Source organism: Tenrec ecaudatus, chromosome 1 (assembly GCF_050624435.1).
Source record: "Tenrec ecaudatus isolate mTenEca1 chromosome 1, mTenEca1.hap1, whole genome shotgun sequence".
NCBI classification, from domain to species: domain Eukaryota; kingdom Metazoa; phylum Chordata; class Mammalia; order Afrosoricida; family Tenrecidae; genus Tenrec; species Tenrec ecaudatus.
Genome location: NC_134530.1, coordinates 16,330,414 through 16,353,871, shown reverse-complemented (window position 1 = coordinate 16,353,871; position 23,458 = coordinate 16,330,414). Strand labels below are relative to the sequence as shown.

The following is a 23,458-nucleotide window of genomic DNA, read 5'->3' as shown; positions in this document are numbered from 1 at the left end:
CCATAACTCACGCTGGCCCCATGCACAATGAAATAAAGTGCTTCCTAGCCCTGTACCATCTATGCATGGGTTACAGCTCAGAGCCGTGTGTCCATAGGGCGACTTTTCTTGGCTGACATTCACAAGTGCATCTCCAGGCCTTTCTTCCTAGTCCATCGGTCTGAAAACTGCGATGAAACTTGTTCAGCCACCATAGCCCTACACTAGCCTCTATCAACCAGAAGAAAAACCAACAAGACCTGAAACTCATTGCCATCGAGTCGGTGCCGACTCATTAGTGACCCTATGGGACAGGATAGAACTGTGAGTTTCTGAAACTGTCTTTTTTTCTAAACTTTTATTGGTACTTCATCCACCTATGCAATTCACTAGTTCAGTCCTATCAAGAAGAGTTGTACACGCGTTATCACCAACATTTTCTTCTCCCTTGTACTCATTGTTATTCGTGTAGTTAATGTTTTTATTGTGGCAAAGATATTCACAACAAAACGTTCTCCAATTCAACAACTCCTACATGTGCCACCGGTCATACTTTTTGTGTAGTATAACCATTATTGATATCCTTGCCCAAATGATTCCACCACCATTAACATAAACTCAATGCCCCCTAAGCAAAAACTCTTCCTCCTTCACCCATGGCAACCAGAGGTCATTCGGTTTTTCTTTTTTAGTAGTTTTCTTGATAGAATATTCACGTATCATACACTTCCAGTTAAATCGCCTTTGAAAAGAGTTGTATATACATCATCACAATCAGTTCTACTGTTCCCTCCTCCAGAGACCGAAACTTTTTAGGGGAGTAGAAAGCCCTTAGCTTACTCCAGAGTGGCTTGTGGTTTCGAACTGCTGAACCTGCAGTTAGCAGCCCAATGCCTTACACCACTGTACCGCCAGTTCTCCACGATCCTACGCACACACAAGGAATCCACGCAGGAATCGAACCTGGGCATCCTGCATGAAAAGTGAGAATTCTACCACTGAATCATCACTGTTCCCCAATTTTTTCCCGCAGGTTACTTTTTGTTTTGCTAATCCAGCTTGTGGCTCTTTTTGTGATAAATACGATCATTAGCATGATTATGAATAATTCTTAGGACATATGGACTCCACCCTGTTAGGGCCAGCTTTACGGAAGCTTCTAATTTACAGCTGATTCTGAATCAAGGTGATCAATGCAAACTGCGGGCCACAGAGCGCCAGGAGGAAACCAGGGGAGGGCATGGCTCCCAGTGTCTCACTGAGAAGACTCCCCAAGGCAAGCATAGCTGATGAACTGAGATGTAAAGAATGCCTATTAGACTCCCGAGGCCCGAGGGTCAGCGGATCGAGCCCTGAGCCCTCCAACACGCAGCCACCCACTCCTCCGCACCAGGCGGCTGGGAAGCCACACCCGCCCGCAGCCTCAGGGCAGCCCAACGGCCGCTTAACTGCCGGCTCCGCCCCGCTGCGCGCGCAATCCCCGCGAAGGGGCGGGGCCAGAGCGCAGGCCGCCCCGGAGCGTGGGGGCGGAGCCTGTCGTGGGGCGTGGCTGGCGCGTGCGCACATGGGCGCGAGGGTGAAGGCGGGAAAAAGGCTGGAAGGAGCGACCGGGTGTGCGCAGCGCTGGTTTCCTTCACGCGGGCGTCGGGCGGGGAAACGGCCATTACCGCGGATTTTTCGGGCAGGCCCGAGCCTCGCCACTTGTGCCCAATCCAGGGGGTCGCTTTTTGCCCCCGTCAGGCCTAGTTTCGTCACTGAGGGGTCGGGTCCTGACTGACGACGACGGTGCGACTGTCGCGCTGACAGCTTCGGGGTGACAAACAGGCTTCCACGCATGGCGCGTGGCCGAAGCTGGGTGGAGAGAGGCTCGGACGCTCGTGCACCACGCCCGTTTCTTTCATTATTCATTTCTTTACCCTTCTTCCCCTTCCTTGACGGACTTGGGATGGCACCTGCTAGGAGCCCAGGCCGCGAAGCGCCCCTCAGACAGCCTGTCCCCACCACCCAGCCCGTCCAGGTCTCCCGGCCTCTGCCCTCGACTCCCGTGGCAGGGTTCCCGCCCCCTGCCGTCGTGGTGGGCACACCCCAACATGGCCTGCCTCTGACTGGGGTCCCCACCATCCTGCTGAATCAAGTACCCAGGGCTGAGAGGTGGGGGGTCTCCCTCCCGGCCGCAACCTCAAGTTCTGGTTGTGTTCACAGGCGGACATGTCCCTCATGGAGGCCAAGGACCAGGATCTGCAGTTGTTGGGGAACAGCAAGGAGTATGAGAACCAGGATGAAGATGAAGCTAGCGGTGGCCCAGGCAGGTGAGGACCAGCGCGCCCAACAGGCCCAAATAGGCCCTGGGACCCTCTCAGTCATGCCTCTCATCTCCAAGCCCATAGGTACCTGCTCATCCACATCCCTTCCATGCACCTTGATGAAGCATCTCCCTGCGTGCGCCAAGCGCCGGCCGAGGGTTTGGGGGGCACAGAGGAGAGCTGACCCCTTAGAGGAGGAGGCAGACAGTAAAGGCCTGAATAGTAATAATCTGGAGATGCTAAGTGCTTGGGGAAAATACTGGGACCGAGTGATGGGTGGTTAGTTTCAATCACAGGGTTGGGGAGGGTCCACTGCACAAGAGGAGGTGATAACGGAACCTTGTGGGTAGACACAGCAGTGTTTCAGGCAGAAGGACAGCGGTTGCAAAGGCCAGGAGAGAGGCCTTTACTGGAGCAGTCCGAGGAAGAGAAGACAGACAGCTGGGACTTCGGGTGTGATTGATCCCCACTGTGTTTGGAGCTATGAAAGGGTTTAGAATAGAGGAGTGTGACACGATGTGGCTAGGGCAGGGGTCAATAGATTATGGCTGGCAGTCTGAATGTGGCCAACACCACTGGTTTTACTTGGGAACATTTATCAATAAGATTTTGCTTATGAAAATATGCACAAGACTTTCACCAGCTAAACTATTTCCATATATATATATAATTCAGTGTCATTGGTTAACCTTCTTCAAGTTGTGCAGCCAATTCACAGTATCCTTTTCCAAATCACTCCAACACCATTAATCAAAACTCCAAGACCAATAAACCGGTTTTTTTAAAACCCTAAACTCCAAGACCCCCAAAGCAAGAAATCCCCCTTGCCCCTCCTTTCCACCCCTGCTTTAACCATTAACCCATCCACATTGGTTTCTATATACTTGTGTATTACAAGTGGCACCATATGGCTTGACTTCTTTCATTCAGCACAGTTTTCTAGGTTGTCTATGTTGTGGCATGTGCCCGGAGCTCATTTCCAGACTCACTGTATCTGTATGCCACATTGTTAGTTTTATCAGCCCTCCCTCCATCTGTTAGTAGACTTTTCAGTTGTTTCCACATTTTGGCTATTGTGAAAAGTGCTGCAATGGGCATTGACGTACAGGTTTGTGTTTATGTACCTGCTTTCATTTCTGGGTATACACACCTAAGATTGGGATTATTGGGTCAGATGGTAGTTTTATGTTTAAGTTTTTGAGGAAGGCCAAACGCTCTTTCTAACAACGGTACCATTTCACATTCCCACCAGCAATGGGTTGGGTTCCAGTTGCTCCACAACCTTGCCAACATCTGTTGTTTTCCTTTCTCTCTTTTTATTATTGCCATTCTCGTGGTGATTTTGATTGGCATCTCATGACTAATGCCTTGAGCAAGATATCTCATGTGTTTGGTGGTCTTCTGGCCCTTTTTTGGGGTTTTAACTGGTTTGCTTATTTGTGTGTGTGTATGTATGTATGTATATCCCTTATCAGATTTCTGAAAAATTTCTCCTAATCTGTGCATTCTGTCTTTACTTTGTTGATGAATTCCTTTGATGGACAAAAATAATTACTTTTTTAAAAACTCCATCTGTTTCATCTTTTGCTCTGAGGATTCCCCCCACTCCCCTGAGGCTTTTGTTATATCTGATCATGCCTCATTTAAAAACTAGGCCCAAAATAAAAAATTTAAAAAAGCAAACAAACTAGGCCCTATAGCGTTGACATTGCATTAAAAAAAGGTTTTGCTTGCTGTTATATACTTCACATATTGTACAATTTAATTGTTCAGTCATATTAAGAAGAGTTGTGCAGTCATCACCATAATCAATTTCATAATTTTTTTCTTGTACTCATTGTTAGCTACACCTGTATTTTTTTCTTTTTTTAAGAGACTCATACACCTCCCATCACAATCCATACATACATCAATTGTGTAAAGCACATTTGTATATTCTTTGCCCTCATCATTCTCAAAACATTTGCTCTCCACCCAAGCCCCTGGCATCAGGTCCTCATTTTTTCCCCTCCCTCCCCCTTCCCCCTCCCTCATGAACTGCTGATAATTTTTTTTGATAATTTATAAATTATTATTTTGTCATATCTTGCTCTGTCCCACGTCTTCCTTACCCCACTTTTCTGTTGTATGTCTCCCCAGGGAAGAGGTCACATGCAGATCCTCGAAATAGATTCCCCCTTTCCAACCCACCCTCCCTATCCTCCCCTCCCAGTATTGCCACTCACACCACTGATCCTGAGGGGATCATCCACCCTGGATTCCCTGTGTTTCCAGTTCCCATCTGTACCAGTGTACCTCCTCTGGACTAATCAGGCTTGCAAGGTAGGATTTGGATCATGACAGTGGGAGGTGGAGAAAGGAAACATTTAGGAACTAGAGGAAAGTTGTATTTTTGATCGTTGCTACGTCACACCCTGTCTCGTCTCCTCCCCAAGACCCTTCTGTAAGGGGATGTCCAGTGACCTACAAATGGGCTTTGGGTCTCCACTCTGCACTCCCCTGCTCATTCACTATGGTAAGATTTTTGTTCTGATGATGCCTGATAACTGATCCCTTGACACCTTGTGATCGCACAGGCTGGTGTGCTTCTTCCATGTGGGCTTTGTTGCTTCTGAGCTAGATGGCCATTTGTTTACCTTCAAGCCTTTAAGACCCCAGACTATACCTTTTGATAATCAGGTACCATCAGCTTTCTTTGCCATATTTGCTTATGCACCATTTGTCTTTTTGCTTATGCACCATTTGTCTTTATACCTGTATTTTTGTCTTAAGAATATTGTGGGTTTAATTTTTCTTTTTTTATTAGTTGGAATTTAATACATATATCATTCTATATTTAAATCACATCAAGTAGAATGTACAATTGCTACCACAATCAGTTTCTAAACATTCTTTTTCTATATGGACTCTTGACATCGCCTCCCTTTTACCCCACTACTACCACTGTAACCTCCTTCCCCTTATAGATTCACCAATCCTGGGTTTCATATACCGAAAAATGGAAACGCATATAACATAGCTTGAAGAGGGTGACCTCCATTGACATAACACCTCTGAGATACACTCTAATATGAACGACAAAAGCCAAAGAAAACAATATGGGTTTAGCTTTTAACATTTCAATCCTTGATCCATTTTGAATTTTTTAATATAAGACATGGATCCAGATTAATTCTTTTGCATGTGGATATCCAGTTTTCCCAGTACCACTTATTAATACACAGTTGTTGAGTATTAAGAAAAATTAAATAGAAAGAGCTACACCCCCAAAGAAGTTGGAAAACCAAAGCAGTTCATTGAATGAATATCCATTGAATAGACTTAGCACCTTTGCACCTTTGTTTAAAATCAATGTAATCATATAGATGTATGGGTTTATTTCTGGACTATCAACTCTATTTCATTAGCTTACATATATGTGTGTTCTACCAGCAATAAGCTGTTTTAATTACTATAACAATAATAGATTTTGGAATCAGGTAATATGAATCCTTCCACTTTATCCTTCTTCATGATTGTTTTAAGGTCTCTTGCCTTTTCATATAAATTTGAGGATTGGTCGATACATTTCTGCAAAGAAGGCTGTTAAAATTTTGATGGAGGTTGCACTGAATGTGTAGATTGCTTCGGGTAATAGAACATTTGTGTACCAGGTTTTGTGTGGCTATACATGTTCATTTCTCTTAGTTGGAATTGTTGAGTCAAGGCAGCAATGTGAATTTAGTTCATACTATAAAAAAAAATACTGGCTGTTTTATGGGGATGTGGGAGATCAGGTGGGAAAACTCCTGCTGGGGTGGCTTCTGACATGAGCGATGGAGAGAAATGGGGAGCTCCAGGGGTCATTTAGTGAGCCATGAGGGAAGGAAGGAGTAGACAATATTTCCTGGGTATGGTATTTGGAACCGTTGCCTCCTGGTTGGCAAGAGCCAATTCTGCACATCTCATCTTGGGTGTGTAGTGACTTCACATTGATAGCTTGAAATCAACCACTGTGTGAGTCTTTGAGTTACAATTGGCAAACTACCAATTAGGGATCCTCCTCTACCACTGCTCCCTGCTTTCCCACTCTTGGTGATTTCCAGTAGGTGGTTTTTTGTTTTTTTGTCAGTGGCAACAGCAGGTGTTCTGTTTTGCCCTTGTTGAGTTTGCGGTGACTAAGGATATCCCCCTGAACAGATCAAAGGGACATTGGCCTTTCAGATCTTGTACTAAAGGTGGGGCTAAGGTTAAGGTGACAAGACGTCCCGCTTTTGGCAGGACAGTCCTGATTTTTAACAATTTTTCCCGTGTCCCGCGGCATTTAAAAAAAACTCCCAATTTTTGGAAAGAATGCACGACAAGCTAGGGTACACGGTTTTCGGCTGCCATGTGGCTATTTCACCAGGATGTGAGTTTTATCAATGGTGACCCACTTTACCAGTGTTAAAATCTGGCCACCTTAGCTAAGGGGTAGATATGGTGCTAGAGGAGCCATCATTTCAGTGGCACTGGATGAGCTCACTTAGGGAGAGAATGAGAAGCCCTGGCCCTGAAGACTCCAAACATAACGCCAACGTTCCCTTGCCTCAAAACGCTCTGTTCTAAAGTGGGTCACAGAGTGGAACCATGTCTAGGTGTGTGCTATTAATTGTAGGCAAGAAAAAGTAAAGAAACGTCTGATGCTGTTTAAAAGATACTGCCCCATTGTCAATAGCTTCAGATCAAGATTTACGTGATGAAATAGACAATTGCAAGTAATTTAGATACAAGAGCTTTGTACTGAAAAACAGGCAGATCAGAACCTGTGCAAGGGCCATTTAATAGAACCAACACCAGACACTCAACACAATGAAAATGTTAACACATTTCTGAGGGAAAAGTCGAGGGTGAGGAAGGCACCCTCAGCTTCTGTTGGAGCCCTCCCCCTTCTTGGCTATCCTTCAGCCGAACATCGGTTTGCCCAAGAGCCAGAGATTTTGTCCTGCTCCTTGAATGTCTGATTAGCTTGCCTCCCAACCTGGGACCACCGCCTGCGGTGGTCATAAGTGGCTGGCGGATTGTTTACTTGTATATCTGTTAGAGGCCACGGAGTGGGGGCCTCACCAGCGGGTGGCTCTGGCTCACATGCCTGCCAATCACAGCTTTACCTGGAGCGAACAGATGGTCTCTTCACTGAGACCCATTTCCTCCGTGCCGTTCCTGGGCCTTCTGCCAGTCTGATCCCTGCTTGGGAACTATGTCCTAATCCTTGCAGCTGAAGCAGGGACTCCTTCAAAGGACAGACCATAATAGATGAGCCCAGTAATGTGTTTGGAGTCCCTACCCCATGGCCCGTGCAGGCCATGCCCACACGGCCATGCTGTGTGGGGCTGACTTCCATTCCCTGGCCTTTGTCCAGGGTTCTGCAGCCAAAGCAGGCCCAGGAAAGGGGGAAGCCAGTGGAGAGGACACTGTGCATTTTGTTTATTAAAGTTAATTGGTGAATGCAGGCCCAGGGAAGCCTATGATTCATTAGCATCCTGATTAATATGCAGCTGCTGAGTATTAAGAAAAATGAAATAGAAAGGGCTATATCCCCAAAGGAGAGGCTGGAAAAATAAAGAAGCTCTCTGCAGACATCTGTCTGCTGCAGGCCTTTGTCCCATGAAGAAATTTGAATTCACTGGATCCAAGTGATTTTTCACCATTTTTATAGCTGCCATGAAAACCTGTTCCATTCTCATCCCTTGAGCCTAGAAAGGAACAACTCTCCACCATTAACAGCTCAAGGAAGTTGTGAAAAATTACACAAAATGAAACGTCTGTTTGTATCATCGATTCTAATTTCAGGATCCTTAAACTGTTTAGATAGTCTAGCAGTCGAGACGTTAAGGCTTACTGAAGATACTAGGCGGCTAGAGAGTGGGAGTGTTTTAACCTGCTCTACCGGTAGTTTATTCACTCAGGTGTTCAACAAACATTTAGAAGCCCTTCCGCCAGTTGCTGAGGAGTTCACCTTGTGGCGATTCAAGGTGTGTCACGGTAGAGCTGTGTGCCTTATTTTTTCCAGTGACTGATATTTCAATATTAGATTGCTGGGCCTTCTATCAAGGCACCGCTGGATGGACTTGAATTTTGAACCTTTCAGTTAGCAGCCAAGCTTGCTAACCATTTGCACCACCGGAGGACTCATTAAACCTTCGGATTTAATGTAAACTAAAGATGAAGCTAATGCAGTGTTTGACATTCTGTGAGAATACCAGTGTGTAAAAGCTACGGGTGACAGCATTGTTGTTAGTACTACAAGAAAGGCGCAGAATAAAAGCAGTTGGAGAAGCAGAAGCAGAATGTTGCCTTGTGGAGAAGGTAGAAAGGCAAGGCCGTTCTAGGCAGAAGATAATGTACTTGGTGAAATTCTAGGATGGAGCAGGCACAGAAGGAGGTAAAGGCTGAGAAGGCAAGGTAGATGCCGCGGCTTGGAGGCCGTGTTTACTGTGCTGAGGAATTCAAACTTGATCCTGTGGATACTGAGCCATCTTTAGACGTCAAAGGGAATGAGGAATTACATAGCAGCTTAGAAATTCATCAGGACCCAGGTGAGAAATTTAATAGTATGGTTGCAAACAATAAATCTGAGAGATGCTGAAGAGGAAATAATGAGAGGATAGGATGATGGTCATAAAAATTGATAACCTAGGCATTAGTGAATTGAAATGAACTGGTATTGGTCATTTTGAATCAGACAATCATATGGTCTCCTAAATCTGGAATGATAAATTGAAGAAGAATTGACATGACATTCATCATTTAAAGGAACATTTCAAGATCTATCCTGAAGCACGGTGCTGTCAGGAATTGGTTAATATCTAAATGCCTACAAGGAAAACAAATTCATATAAGATATTCAAATTTACATGCCAATCATTAGTGTCAAGGATGAAGAAACTAAAGCTTTTTTAAACAAATTTCTGAAGTCTGAAATTGATCAGACATTCCATCAATATGCACTGATAATTATAGGGGTTTGGAATGCGAAAGTTGGAAACAAGGATCAGTAGCTGGAAAATAAGGCCTTGATGACAGAAATGATACTGCAGATGCTATAATTGAATTTTTCAGGACCAATAAGTTATTCATTGTGAATACTTTTTTTTTTAACAAAATCATAGAAACTTCTATTAAGCAAAAGCATTGAAAGACAAAGCTGTTGTTTCTGGACACCTTATCCATCTTGGTCCATACTCTTTTTTTTTTAATTAATCTTTTTATTGGGGCTCATACAACTCTTATCACAATCCATACATACATCAATTGAGCAAAGCACCCTTATATATTTGTTGCATTCATCATTCTCAAAATTCACCTTCCACTTGGGTTCCTGGAATCAGCTCGGTTTCCCTTTTTTCCCCCCCGCCTCCTCCCTCCCCGCTCCCCGCGAATACTTTTTTGTGTGTGAATACTTTTTTCTACAATATAATTTGTTCCTGGACCTCACCAAATGGAATGCAAAAAAAAAAAAAAAAGATTGTTACAGCAAAGGAAATAAATGATAGAGAAATCCAGTATCAGGAGTCCAAATAATGCCAGAGGTTGTTTGTGGAGCAGACCATCAGTTCATTTGCACGTTGAAGTTGAAGCTGTAGAATATTAAAACAACTTCACAAGAGCCAAAGTACAGTCTTGGTATATTCCACGTGAATTTAGAAACCATCTCAAGTAGACCGGGCAAATTGTGGGATGATATCAAAGGTTATCATACATGAAGAAAGCAAAAGGTCATTAAAAGAAAAACATCAAAATGGGTATCAGAAGAGGGCCTGAAAATTCCTCTTTAACACAGAGTTACTAAATCTAAAGCGAGTAGGAGATCTGAACGGAAGATTTTGAAGGGCAGCTGGAGAAGACAATGTAAAGTATTTCACCGAAATGTGTAAAGATTTGGAGTTAGAAAGCAGCAAGAGGAGATCACCCTTGACATTCCTCCAGCTTAGGGACTGAAGCAAAAGTATGCGTGAAGGATTGTAAGTACAAAATATTTAACAACACAGTAAACATCCAAAGATGGAAGAAATACATAGTCACTGTTCCTAAAAGAATTGGTTGGTGACCAACCATAGCAGGAGGTAGCATATGATCAAGAACTGATGGTGTTTGAGATGTCTTTGAGGACATCTAAGAGGAGATGGTCTGAAGGTAGCTATGTGTGTTGGCTCAAAGCTGAGGAGAGAAGCCAGGGCTGGAGACAAGTTTGTGAGTCATTAGCCTGTGGATGGTGTTGCGAGTCCTTGATAGCCATGCATTCACGTGGTCAATGCACACGTGTTAGGGTAAGGAGTAGATACTGATTGTACTGAAATAAATGAGATGTGGCCCCGGCCCTCCAGGGGGGACCAGTTGGGGCACTGAGATGTGGACAGTGACTCTGCTCTTAACTCAGCCAAGGAAGACATTGCAGAGGAAGCAGGACTTAGGTAAGGAATGGGAGTGCCTGCCTATAGAGGAAGACAGGCTGTGTGTTGTGGGGTGGTGGGCAGAGGGGAGGTGTGGAAGGCCTGGGTGCATAACAGGGGTGTGGATGAGGGCATCTGGGAAGAGAGTCTCCAGGGGACAGAGGTGAGGTAAAGGGATGCCAGTGCCCGAGGACAGAAGACGGCCATTGAGATGACTCAGAAGAATGACAACAAAGATGTGATGCCCAGCTGCGGCTGCTGCCAAGAGGTCACGGGAGTTATAATCTAAAGCAGGAGTGATGAACGTCCAGCCCTTGGGCCATCTCAGGCCCTTGAAATCACCACCAGCTAACATTCACATGCCTCACTAAAGAGAAACACTTCCAGCCATCACATTGGGGTTGAGTTAATGAGATGTTTGACCAGTGTGGCTCATGAATGATGTTAGAAATGCCCACATGGCTCTCGGCAGAAAAAGGTTCCCCAGGCCTGATCTCAAAGGTCTGCTGGTTCTAACAACAGGTCACTGGAGAGGAGCCCTGACATTTGAGCTCTGGAGTAGGCTGAGGCTGAGAGGTGAGTGGACAGCACATAAAGGAAGGGTCTTCAGTGTCAGCAGCTTGCTAGAGCCCAGACCACGATGGAGATTGGGAGGTGGCTGGCTGAAGGAGACCTGGAGTGGCAGGGAGGTTTTGTGCATGTTGTGTGTTTTCAAGATGGAAGATGCTTATGTGGAAAGAGTCCTTGTATCTTCAGCAAATGAAGATACAAGAATGTGGTAGGAATGGGTGAGTGGGTTCAAGAACTAGGCTAAGGCATGAAACCTCTTTCCCTCTGAGCTGGGGAGGGCTCGAAATAGGAAGGGTGGTTGTGAATATATTTGGGGGCCAGGGGAGCAGAATGCAGAGGGAGCTAGTGATTTACCTTGTTTCTAATCCTGCTCCAGCTAAGGGAAGCGAGTGTGGGGATCAGGGCCAGGAGAATTTATAAAGGCTTTGGAATGGCTGATAGAAAGAATGAGAGGGAGGTGACCAGATGCCAAATGGCCCTAAGGCCCACCCTTAGTCAGAGCCAGGAATTGGCAGTAACTCTCTATGAGGATAGGATCAGCATAAATCAAAGCTGCACTTTTCTCCTTTCCTGATGGCTGACACTAGCTGCAGCCCTTCTCTCCCTACTAGCCACCTGGAGCTAGTTCAGCTCCCCCAGGTTATAGGACAATGGCTTTCAGACTGCCAGCTGCAAGTTTAGGAATCCTTCAAATCCCTAATGTCTGACTTGCTGGTTGGTACCCAAGACTCTTGGGTTGTGGGTATGATGTGCTGGAAAGACTCACAGAAAGTGTTACAATTACAGATGTAGTCTACCACAAAAGGCTACAAATCAGATCAGCACAAAGAGATGGGGGTTGGGAGTGGTGGTAAGGAGGGTCTCTAAGGTGAGCTTCCCTATCCTAAACGGTGCATTTCATCCTGCCAACCAGGAAGCAAGCACATGGAGCTACCGTGTCCATTTTTCATTGGAAATCTCGTTAAGTAATGCCAACTCCAGCCCTTCTTCCCCGAAGCTGATTCATCATATGAGGTGATCCCGAGCCATTACTGGTTGGGTCTTTCCAACCTGAGTAGTCTCAGAGTTCCTCACCTTCTCACCTTACCCGTTAGGTATGGCTTGGAGTCCTTGTAGGACATTTAATTCCATTGTTTGTTGTTTTAGAGGTGATTCCTCAGGAACCCAGGACAAAAGCCATATTGCTTTATGTACATCTCACCCTGCTTACAGGACGGTGCTGTTCTCCACAACACAGGAGTTCCTGAATGTGTGAAGGGAGAAAGCATGTGGGTTCTTGAGCCTGGGTGGGCTTGTAGTAGGTCTGTGTGGACGAGAGGAGGGGCATGAAACCACCACCCACACGCCAAAGTGACACGGACTCCAGGGCTGAGTGTGAAGGGAAGGGAGCGTTTGAGCTCTCCAGAATTGGAGACCTGTTTTTCTCGAACGCATCTATGACATTCTAGAGACCGTGAGAAGCATGGCTTTAAGAGGTCATCCCTTTATTATCCACATGCATCTAAAAATCTGAATGCTAAAATGTAGATGTGTCTCTGATCTGGGTCTCTAGATTCCTCACATCCCTGGGAAAGAAAGGATCATTCATTACAGCGAAACAGCAACAAAAACATACAAATGCACACGCACCCTTTGCAGGGAAATCCATGGTAATTCATGTCATGTGTCAGTATAAAAATGGTGTGCAGGGGAGGACCAGGGGAGTTAATTCAATGGGCTAGACTGTTGGTGGGTGTTGACGTGGGTGAAATGGAAAATAATAATAGTCTACTAAAGGAAGATGAGAAGTCAAGGAATGGGTGAAGGGTGAACTATTGGGGGCTGTGATTAGTAGCTTAAACTGTTGAATACAAAGTTGATCTGAAATGTAGGCCCCTACCTAAGTTATAACATAAATTGTTACCTTAAAAAAATGGCTTCAGGGGCAGTATCCTTCACAAAGGGGGTGGAAAATTGGTATCAATATCTGCTGTCCGAGGCTGATTTATATAGGAGGTCAGACAGCAATGGTCCTTCCCATGGCACTCTACTTCTCTGTTCGGTTCAATAATCCATGGCAGTGGTCACACAAAACTCACAGAAAACATCCATGATTAGGAGGGATACTAGGGAAGTAACTGGTTACACTTCAGGATCAGAAACAACTCAGGATACAGTTGTTTGGCTAGGCAGGACAGATTCTCAGCTGTGCCTAATGGCTCTCTCTGGCCTTTGGCCTCTCAGTCTCACCTGTGGGATGGCTCATTTTAGGCCTAATGTGATGGCAAAATGGACCAATCTCCTTGTTAGAATTCTGTACATCTTAGTTACATGTTCCCACCCCCCACCAAAGTACGATGGACTTTATTTATATTATTAGCAAGCTATCCATGCCCCTTAGGGACCACAAGTGACTCATTTACATAGGATCACCTAGTCGTTTGGTGAGTCACAAAGTTTATGGCTTTTGTTAGGTGCTGTTGAGTCAGTTCCAACTCATAATGGCCCCACACTGGCCCCGTGGGTCCTGGCTTGTTGTGTTTGAGTTCATTGTTGCAGCCACCATGTTAATCCATTTTTTTTGAGGGTCTACCTCTTCTTTTTTAAATGCTATTAAAAAGACAAAAAAATAGATTGTGGCTAGAAGGGCCATATGAATTACTTGACTGCACTGCACAGATTAGAACTATAATCTTGGTTGTAATCTTTACAGCGTTACTTGGCTGTAATCCCTTGGTTTTGCTCTGCAGTGGTCCTGAGTGGTCGTGAACAGCCAATCATTAATTAGGCTAGTAGGTGGTCACCTGTTGTTAGATACTATAGTCATTTCCAACTCATAGCACTCCTTTGTACCCCAGAGCAAAACACTGTCCAGACTTGAGACCCCTAATTTCCATCTAGTCAGTGCTAAGGCCCTTGCTCTGTAGCAAAAATGTCTTTTTTTTTAAAAGAAGGTTCAGGAAATGGTCTTTCCTCATTCTTTTTTCTTTTAATATATAAGTACTTAATTGTCAGGCACAACTCAGGCCGTTTGGAGTAAACGAACTCTTGGCAAGCATCTGCCTCCCCGGTAGGAGCAGAAGCGTCCAGGTACAGTAACCCCAGGTGCTCTCCAGGCTGTGGACGTCCCCCTCAGGTTCAGAAAGAAATGGAAAATATCAACATGCTTGCAGGCTAGTGACTAGAGGTCGAAGAGGAAAGCATCTCCTCTACGTAGGGCACCAGTAGAAGCTCATTTCAGGGATCCAACTTGGTGTGACAGGTGACTCATCTGACGCATTTACTTTGTACTGCTGGTCCCCTCAGCAAGAACCTAGGCCTGCAGGGGTCCTCAAACTACGGCCCTCGGGCCACATGCGAGGACATTTATCCGGCCCACCGGGTGTTTGTGCTGCTGCTGCCTGCCTGCTTAGCAGCCGACTCATCCAGTGTGCATAGGAATTTGTTCATAGATTTAAAAAAAAAACTAGTCCGGCCCTCCAGCGGTCTGAGGGACAGTGAATTGGCCCTGTTTAAAAAGTTTGAGGCCCACTGCCCGAGTCATGCTCCCTGTCTCTCGGTTGGTGATGTACATGAGGTAGCTTGGGGAATGAGCCAGCTGTCTCCCTGGGAAGGCAGACATCACCACACAGCGAATTCAGCACAGCCACTTGGGAGAATGTGGTGCTGATCTTGGTTTTCTGTAATTTCAGAAGTCAAATGTCTAGCCCCTCTGCTGCTACCTCCAGTGCCAACCGGCAGGTGATGCTGGAAGGGAAGTCACTGTCCTGCTTTTCCTCCCTGGAGGCCAACATCGAGCTCTTGAAGAAGAGATCCCAGGAGCTCATCCAGAACATCAACGAGAGCAGGCAAAAGGACCATTCACTCATGACCAACTTCAGGGACAGCCTTAACCTTAAGGTAACAGACTCCCCAGACCTGCTGTGAAAACATAGCTGGAGAGGGATGGGTATTCTGTAAACGGGAGGGGCCTCACTGTTACATCAGCTATGATCCCAGGCACGGTGCCAGGAAACCTGCACATACTTTCACACCAATCTCACAAAGAAGATATGGGGCCCATTTGATTGATGAGAAAGCCATGGTGTGGAAATCATTTGACAGCTGGGATGGGGAGTCACGGTCCCTCTGCATCCAGTGCCCTTAGTTCAAACAATGGCTCATGACTGGGAGCAGGGTGGTGTTGAAGCTTAGCTTACTGTTTACATAGAACCCCCTCCCTGGGGGACAGACAACAGAAAGGTGGATAATGTAAGACATGACAAAATAATAATTTATAAATTATCAAGGGTTCATCAGGGAGGGGGGTGCGGGGAGGGAGAGGAAAAAGGTGAACTGACACCAAGGTTTCAAGGAGAAAGAAAATGCTTTGAGGATGATGATGGCTACAAATGTACTTGACACAATGGCCATTCATGTGGATCATGGTAAGAGGTGTGCGAGCCCCCAACAAGATGATTTTCAAAAGGAAAAAAGGTTCCTACGAGACTGCCGCCCAGGGGCGACTTTGCTGTATGTTTTCTGTAGGCTCTGCCCCCGTGTGCTCTCTTCCTCTAGCAGCAGGGCTTCCACTGGTAGACATACTCCAGCATCTTGCTTTTTGAAAATCGGAAAGAGTGGACGTACAGGCATTTCACCCCTAGTCACTGGCATTACTCTCCCGGTTCTTCTAAGATAAATTCCAGGGACTTAAGAGGTCCACTTAGAACACACGTTTTTGTTTTCCCTCCATGGACATTTCAAGAATGTATTATGTGCCTTCTTCTTTGAAAGGTTTCTGATCTGACAGAGAAGTTAGAGGAGAGAATGTATCAGATTTATAATCATCACAACAAGATCATCCAGGATAAGCTCCAAGAGTTCACTCAGAAAATAGCAAAGATCAGCCAAATGGAAACAGAGCTCAAGCAAGTCTGCCAAGCCGTGGAGACCGTGTACAATGACCTGTGTGTCCAGCCTGAGGTAGGACTAAGCTCGCAGAGCTGGACGGGGAGGCTGGCCAGGGAAGGAGGGCTTTCGCAGCTACACTGGAAATGAATATGCAAAGAAACCAGCAGTCAGTTCTGACACCAACTCTGGGCCCCTCAAGGACAACCTAAGCGTAAAGGCCTGCATCCGTGCCATTGCTCTGGCTTTTGGCCCCATGCCCCTGTAATATGGTATGCCTGAGCTGTGGTGGCCAAAAGGACAAAGTCCCTTGCACTCAGCAGGCAGACTATAATCTCCACCCCAAACGGCAGCTCTGGTCTCTGCCCTGGGGGTGAGGCAATGTGTAGCCCAGGGTTTATTAGAGAAGAGCTGCTTTGCTTGGCCATGCTCTGCCCGCTCTGGGGTTTGAAACCACACCATAGCCCAGTGACCATGGCCCCCAGACCGGTTGACTTTGGTTTTGCCTGAAACTCCTTCTTAGGTGGTAACAGAAAAGTGAGCCAACACTGTGGGGCTGGATTGGCAGATGCTTTATTGTCCTCCACATCCAGCTAAGGCACTGGCCCCCAGGAGAGGGAGCCTCGGGGTGCAGACTGCACCAGCAATGACATGGGCGGTTTGCTTTGTCAGGTACTAGGTCAGTTTCACAGAAGTTGCTTCAAATGTCACTTTCTCTTCCTCTCCCTACTCCCTCTGTCCCAGGAGGCTTCTTTTCAAAGGTCAATGGGGTCTATTACCATCCAGGTGAGACAGGAGCCCTGGTGGCTGGGGTAGTAGTTACTATCCCAGTATTGATGTAGTGGTTGGGCTTCAAACTGAAAGGCCAACCGCTTAAAACCAAAAGCATTCAGTAGGAGAAAGACAGGCTTTCTACTGCGGTTAAAAGTTACAATCTCCAAAACCCACAACAGGGACAGCTCTACCCTGTCCTATAGGGTCATGGTGAGTTGACATCAACCGCATGGCAGACAGTTCAAGTTAATCCTCCAGGAAAAGACAAATGGAGACACTCTTTCCAGAGACGTCCATCTTCTTTTTAGGACATACATCTGAATGACTTCATAGGGGAAACTTTAATACTTAACCTCCCTGGCGGTAATCCCGAGTGTGGCTTGGGGTGAATGTTACCTCAGAAGAAGTTTATCATACCTGGAATGTCTACTAGAGAGATTAAAATGAGTAATTTCTGAAGAATTACAGGCCTACGATATAAAACAACAAATTTTATGCAAAACAATGTACCGCTTTGGGTACAAAATCAATGACATAATTAGACCGCCAGGGGGGTTAAAGGTCAGCGTCTCTCACGTCCCACCATACAGATGGCCTCCTGCTACCTCCCTGCTGTTCTCAGAGCACACTTCCCAGACTTCTCTCCAGAAAGCGTCTCCAAGCCCCAGTGCAGCGTGCTCATTTGCCCGCGGTGAATGCCTGAATCCCCGTGATTGCTCGTCCCAGGATCAGCGCGTGGATGTCATGCGTACCTGGATGTGAGAAATAGAGTTGGTTTGAGATCGTAACAATTCACAACTTTCTTTTAAAGCCCATCTTCCAGCCGGCGACTGTGGAAGAAGAACAGACCCACCAGGACCAGGAATGCTGACAGCACCAGGAAGCACGCCCCCCACTCACTGACAGCCACCACGAGAGAAGGCTCAGAGGCCATCTTTTGGGCCGCCGGAGGAAGTTGCGTTTTCCCAAGTTCTGTGATGCATGTTGGCAAAGCTCCGAGCTCCTTTTGCTAGCCCCCAAGTAAGCAGTAAGTCTAGCCCTGCCTTGGGCTCAGCTTTGTTATGTGCTCCCCACAAGTGGCAAAGCCCCCCGCCCTGCACAGTTGATTAAATGTTACATTTCCATCCGAGCTCTGTCTCCTTCACAGAGAGGCCGAGTGCAGGTTAGCTCTGAGGAAGCAACATCCAGTCCTTTCTTGCCCGTAGGAGGGATGGGAAAGGAAGCACCTCCAGTCGGCTATAGCCGACCTCCCCTGCGTGCTGTCCCCATGCCCGACAGCATCCTACCTCAGCCCCCAGTGCCCCTCCGCCTTGTGCTCCTGCTTGCTCTGCCTTACTTTCCGGCAGAAGGAAGACAGTTACCCCTTTTTACAGAGTAGGAGCATTCCCTTTGCTTCCCAAAGCACCAGCCTGGCCTTGTCCTTCCCCCATGGAGAACCCCGAGGCCTCTTTACTACTCTGCAGTCCTCAGTGCCACCCCACACCTTCACTAGCCCTGTGCCCCTGCCGCCCGTCTGGGATGCCCAGCTACCCATTCCAACTCTGGGCTGTGGGGCCTCCCCTGGGTCCAACCCTATACTCTCAGGAGATACAGAGGCCGTGCCGGCTCTTGCTCTGCCCGGAAGTCCCCTCGGCTGAACGGGGCTGAAGAGCTCTGTGCCTCCTCCTCAGAGGGTAGACCTTTTAACTGTGCTTTTACACACTGGTCTTCCCGTGAGGCCTGTGGTCTGAGCCGCAGTGCGAGTCAGAACTAGGGGAGCTCTGACTACCAACTCTTCCCCTGGCTGCTGCACGTTCCTCTTAACATGAAGTGGAATGGGCACTGCTGCGGAGTTGCCCTCAAGGCTCAGAAACAACTGCACCCTGTGGCATAGTGGTAGAAAGGGCAGGGCCGAGAACCTGGGGGTGGTCTGGGCCTCTGCAGGCTCAGCAAGCCTGACCTAGACAGTCATTCCAGACGGAAACCCAAGGGGTGGGACTGGCCCAAGGTCACACTGCCAGTTAGTAACAGCTAGAGCTAGGACGAAGCCTTGTGCCCCTCCACTCTCCCTACCCATGTTTGCCAGACATTAGCCATGGCAACCCTTCTCTTCCCCCCCCCCACCCCAGGGAGCTGGTCCCACCTTCATAGGTGTTCACTGCCTCCAGGTTCATGGTGTGTCGGATCACGTGGTACTCGTCAGAAATCCCATTACCCCCCAGCATGTCTCTGGCCTGGCGGGCGATATCCAGAGCTTTTCCGCAGTTATTCCTCTTCAGCAGCGAGACCATTTCCGGGGTGGCCCTGCTTGTGGCACATAGGGGAACAGTGGACTCCAGAGAGCTGACCCAGCTCCTGGCAGACGGGTATCCCTGAGTTACAAAGCCACGACAGCAGGGCAGGGCAGTCCTAGCCTGGCTCATTGAGACCAAGAAGGGTGGATGCCAAGGGGCTGCCAGGCGGGAAGGACTGCTCTCTCCAGAGTCAGGCACTCATACCCAGGAGAGGCCTGGAATGCTCCCACCCCAGTTGTCTCCCCTCACCCCAGCCCCAGCTCAGCCCTTACTTGTCTTGGTCCTTCAACCGGCCGAGCTGCAGGCAGGCGTGAAGGCCCAGTGTGATCTCGGTGAGCATGTCGGCCAGCTTCTTTTGGATCAGCTGGTTCCTGGCTAGCGGGACGCCAAACTGGATCCTAAGGGGCAACGGCTGGGTAAGGGGAGTGGGGTGCACAGCCTGGGAGGAGCCTACTGGAACTATCACCTCCTTAATCCAAACTGCTAGCAACAAGTTTAGTGGCTATTTCACAGAAAAAGTAACAGTCTGGTGGGCAGGGGCTAGGAGGACACTGGAAGGGTAAGGAATGGCCCCAAGTACCCCACATCCTCAAGGGAACCCCAGGCACAGCCTACACACCTGTCCAGGGTGTACTGCCGCGCTGTGTGCAAACAGAACTCGGCAGCTCCAAGGACACCCCACGTGATGCCATAGCGGGCATTGTTGAGACAGCCAAAGGGACCCTGGGTGTTGAGGAGGGGGCTTTGAGTCACCTACGGCCATTTGGAACCACAGCAGGCCCAGCCACCACGCTCACTTGTCGGGGCCTGCTGGAGCCACATCACTGCTGTGTAGCCACTTCAGAAAGGCGGTCCAGCAAGGGACCCACCAGTGATCCCTGCTCACCGCCAGGCCGGACACGTTGGGTAGCACATTCTCCTCGGGCACCTCCACCTCATCCATGATGATCATGCCAGTGGCCGAGGCCCGAAGAGAGAACTTGCCCTCAATCTTGGGGGCTGAGAGGCCCTGCATCCCTTTCTCCAGCAGGAAGCCCCGAATGCAGCCATCTTCACAGCGAGCCCACACCACGAAGAGGTCGGCCACGGGCGAGTTGGTGATCCTGAGAATGGGACAGGGCCATGAGCCGTCTGCCCCTGCCCACTAGCCCCTCCCCATGAGCCCATCCCCACCCCCAGCGGGCCCCTCACCAGGTCTTGGCCCCATTGAGGGTGTAGCTCTTGCTGGACGGATTGTGGCGGGCTTTGGTCTCCATGCTGCCAGGATCACTCCCGTGGTTGGGCTCTGTGAGCCCAAAGCAGCCCAAGAGCTCCCCCTTGGCTGCAGGGACAAGGAAGGTCACCAGGGCTGGTGGAGGAGGGATGGCACCCATTCACACCCTCAACTGAAATGAGTCAGTGTCACCAAGCCATGCCTCAGGACGAAGGCAGATCAGACCCTGCCTTCTCATCACCCTCAGGGTGGGGGGGTATATATAGGGGGAGACAGGCCCCAGCAGGCCATAGTCACAAAGCCATGATCAGGAGGGGCCTGGGGGAGTCTGGAAGGTGCATGAAAGTATTCCCAGCAGAGGAAACAGGATGTTCAGAGACCCAGGGGCACATTTCTCAAACTTAACTGAACTTGTCTAGGGAGTAGCAGCAGGTAAGGAGAAGCTGGGATGGGACAGAAAGGTGAGTGGTGGTTTGGGCTTCAGGCCCCAGCTAGAAAGTTCAGAGTTTAAACTTTGGACTGGGATCACAGAGGTGTCAGCCCTGGGGGCAGGTCTGGGGGGTGGTGCCGCCAATGGCGAGAAAGGCAGGTTCAAGAAACACCTAGGAGGTCAAGGCTGCTGAGGGCTGCAAGTGGGGGTGGGCACAGGGGTTCTAGCTGGGGGAGTAAGTGCCATCCTTGAGATGCAGGCACTGGGCAGGTTCGGGGCCAGCTACTCACTCACCCAGTCGGGGCAAGTACTTCTGCCGCTGCTCCTCGCTGCCGTAGGCATAGATCGGGTGCATGACCAGGGAGGACTGGACACTCATCGCCGACCTGTAGCCGCTATCTACTCGCTCCAGCTCCCGGGCCAGGAGCCCGTAGGCCACAGATGAGGCCCCAGCACAGCCATATCCTGGTGGAGTTTGAGTAGGCAGGACAAAGGGGACAAAGCCCTGCCCTGCTGGAAGCAGGGACTCCTGAGGCCCAAGGAGCCAAGATCGATAGGAACACTCCTGGGGAGCACCAGGACCCCTGGTGGCATGATGAATTGCATTACCTTGGGGTTAGCAGCTAGAAATTACTAGCTGCTCCACAGGAGAATAAAGCTTTCTGCTCCCATCAAGGGTTGCAGCCTTGGAAACCTACAGGGGCGGTTCTGCCCTGTCCTGTGGGGTCTCTGAGTTGGAATGGACTCAATGGCAGTGACTGGGGGTTGAAGGAGGGCATCGAGCTGGTGCTGCTGGAGGATGCCTTCATTTCATCCCCACTGCCGACTTCAGGCGTAAGGATAAGGGCCTCACTTCAGCCTGGGAAACGAAGCTAGAGGGCAAAGGGGCCGTCCCGGGCAGTAAGACGAAAAGTTGGTCTCTACCTTTGATGGTGGGGCCCAAGACGCCCAGCTCTCCCATCTCTGAGACGATCTCCCGATGAAAAACTGTCGAGGGACAGATGATGGAGTTCAGGCCCGCTGGAGCCCCCAGTCCCAGGGTGGAGGGTCCCAGATGCCCCAAAAGAGCAGGCAGAAGTCTGGTGTAGATGGTGGGGCAGAGGTGTGCAGCCCCAGCAAAAGGGGAACCCCAGGGTGCACGCCCGCCTGTCCATCCAGGCACCTTCGTTGCGGTTGGCCAACAGGATTCGGGGCACGAGGCGCTCCTGGCAGTAGGTGCGGAAGGTGTCCCGGATGAGGATCTCGTCCGCTGTCAGCTGCTCCTCCAGAACCAGGGCATCCCGCCAGTTAAATTCGGGACGCGAGGCTAGGAGGTGAGGACTGGGCTTAGCCTTACTCTTGTCCTACAAGACGACCTCGGTGCCTCGAACTGGGCACAGCCCTGCCTTCCCGCGCGGGGTCTTCCGTAGGATGGATCCCCGCCCCGACCCCCGGGGGAAGGGGGGGGCGCAAGCAGACAGGCACACAGACGCCCGGGACTTGACCAGGGGATTCTTACGCTTGGCGGATCGGGTTTGCGTCCTTCGATCCTTCTCTGTAAACACGGAATGGGAATGTCACCCGGGGGAAGTCCTGAGTCCCCAGTCTCCCCTCCCTCCACCACCCGCGAGCGGTACTGACCAGTCTGCGTGGCCGCAGAACCCCAGGAGCGCAGGGCGCGCAGGCCGGGCGCGCAGCGCAGCAGCGGCGCGGAGGCCCCTCTCAGAGCCATGCGGGCGGCGGGCAGGCGCTCCGAGCACTGACGACCGACCTGGGGGGGCTGGGAGGGGCGTCAAAGCGGAGCGGCTCTCCGTCCACCGCGACCCTGGCTCGCCGTTGGCGCTCGCCTGTGCTAAACTTGCCCGGTGAGCTGCCGAAACCTCAGCGCCAGCACGAAGCCCTTCGACCTCAGGCGGGGGGGGGGGGGGGCGGGGCGACGGCCGAAGGCGGCCTCTCATTGGTTTTCCGCAGGAGCCGGCTCCCCCGCGGCCCTGCCTTTTAAAAGGCCCGCGACCCGCCGGACGTGCTGACCCCTGCGATTGCCCCAGGTGGGGGAAACTCGACTGCATAATTCGTGGTAGTGATCCGCGCTCTCCCCTGGGAGAAAAATAAAATAAAACAGAAGGCCCGCGGTAGCCCAGCCTGCGCCGCACCTCCCGCCCCCCAACCGCAGGCGGGCGCGCCCAGACCGGCGCTTGTCGGCCCCTTTAAGGAACCCAACAGGAAGGGGCGTTTGATTGACTGCTTAGGCTCCCGTTCTAATTGGCCCTTGGAGGGGCGCGGATGATTCCTGATTGGCCAGCTGCAGGGGCGTGTGCGGAGGACTTGGGAGTAAATGTGGAAACTGAGGCAGTAGAGAAAACCAAGCCCACTGCTCTAGGGTCGTTGCGGAGTCTTAGCGAGTCTATAGGAGAGGGTCGAGCTGCCCTCGTGAGTTTGCGCGACCGTTGGCGCGAATAGAAAGCTGTCTTTTGCCCGCAGAGCCGCTGGTGGTTTCGAACTGCCTAGGAAGCCAGACCTCAGAGTCTTCTTTATAGGGAGCTGGGGAGAGAGCCCTGATGGCGTTGGGGGTCCCCGGTTGGATACAGGGTCAGCAGTTCGAAACCACCTGCTGCTCCCCGGGATAAAAATGAAGCTGTCTGCTCCCGTGAAGTGTCCAC

The 23,458-nt window shown here is 49.4% G+C and overlaps 2 protein-coding genes across 2 annotated transcripts; one reads left to right on the top strand and one right to left on the bottom strand.

Annotated features, from left to right (window-relative positions):
* The first annotated feature begins 1,540 nt into the window (after positions 1-1,540).
* On the top strand, positions 1,541-18,026 carry SYCE2 (synaptonemal complex central element protein 2). The gene is made up of 6 exons (XM_075547852.1): positions 1,541-1,590; positions 2,182-2,288; positions 4,422-4,604; positions 14,935-15,142; positions 16,016-16,204; positions 17,715-18,026. The coding sequence occupies exons 4-6, from the start codon at positions 14,942-14,944 to the stop codon at positions 17,772-17,774; spliced, it is 450 nt and encodes a 149-aa protein (XP_075403967.1). The 5' UTR covers positions 1,541-1,590; positions 2,182-2,288; positions 4,422-4,604; positions 14,935-14,941; the 3' UTR covers positions 17,775-18,026.
* On the bottom strand, positions 17,375-22,710 carry GCDH (glutaryl-CoA dehydrogenase). The gene is made up of 11 exons (XM_075547850.1): positions 22,440-22,710; positions 22,318-22,353; positions 21,982-22,125; positions 21,744-21,806; positions 21,114-21,284; positions 20,368-20,497; positions 20,063-20,279; positions 19,796-19,899; positions 19,449-19,574; positions 19,026-19,186; positions 17,375-17,655 (listed from the first exon to the last, which is right to left on the bottom strand). Exons 1-11 carry the CDS (start codon positions 22,528-22,530, stop codon positions 17,582-17,584), a joined length of 1,317 nt encoding a protein of 438 aa, XP_075403965.1. The 5' UTR covers positions 22,531-22,710; the 3' UTR covers positions 17,375-17,581.
* Positions 22,711-23,458: the final 748 nt, after the last annotated feature.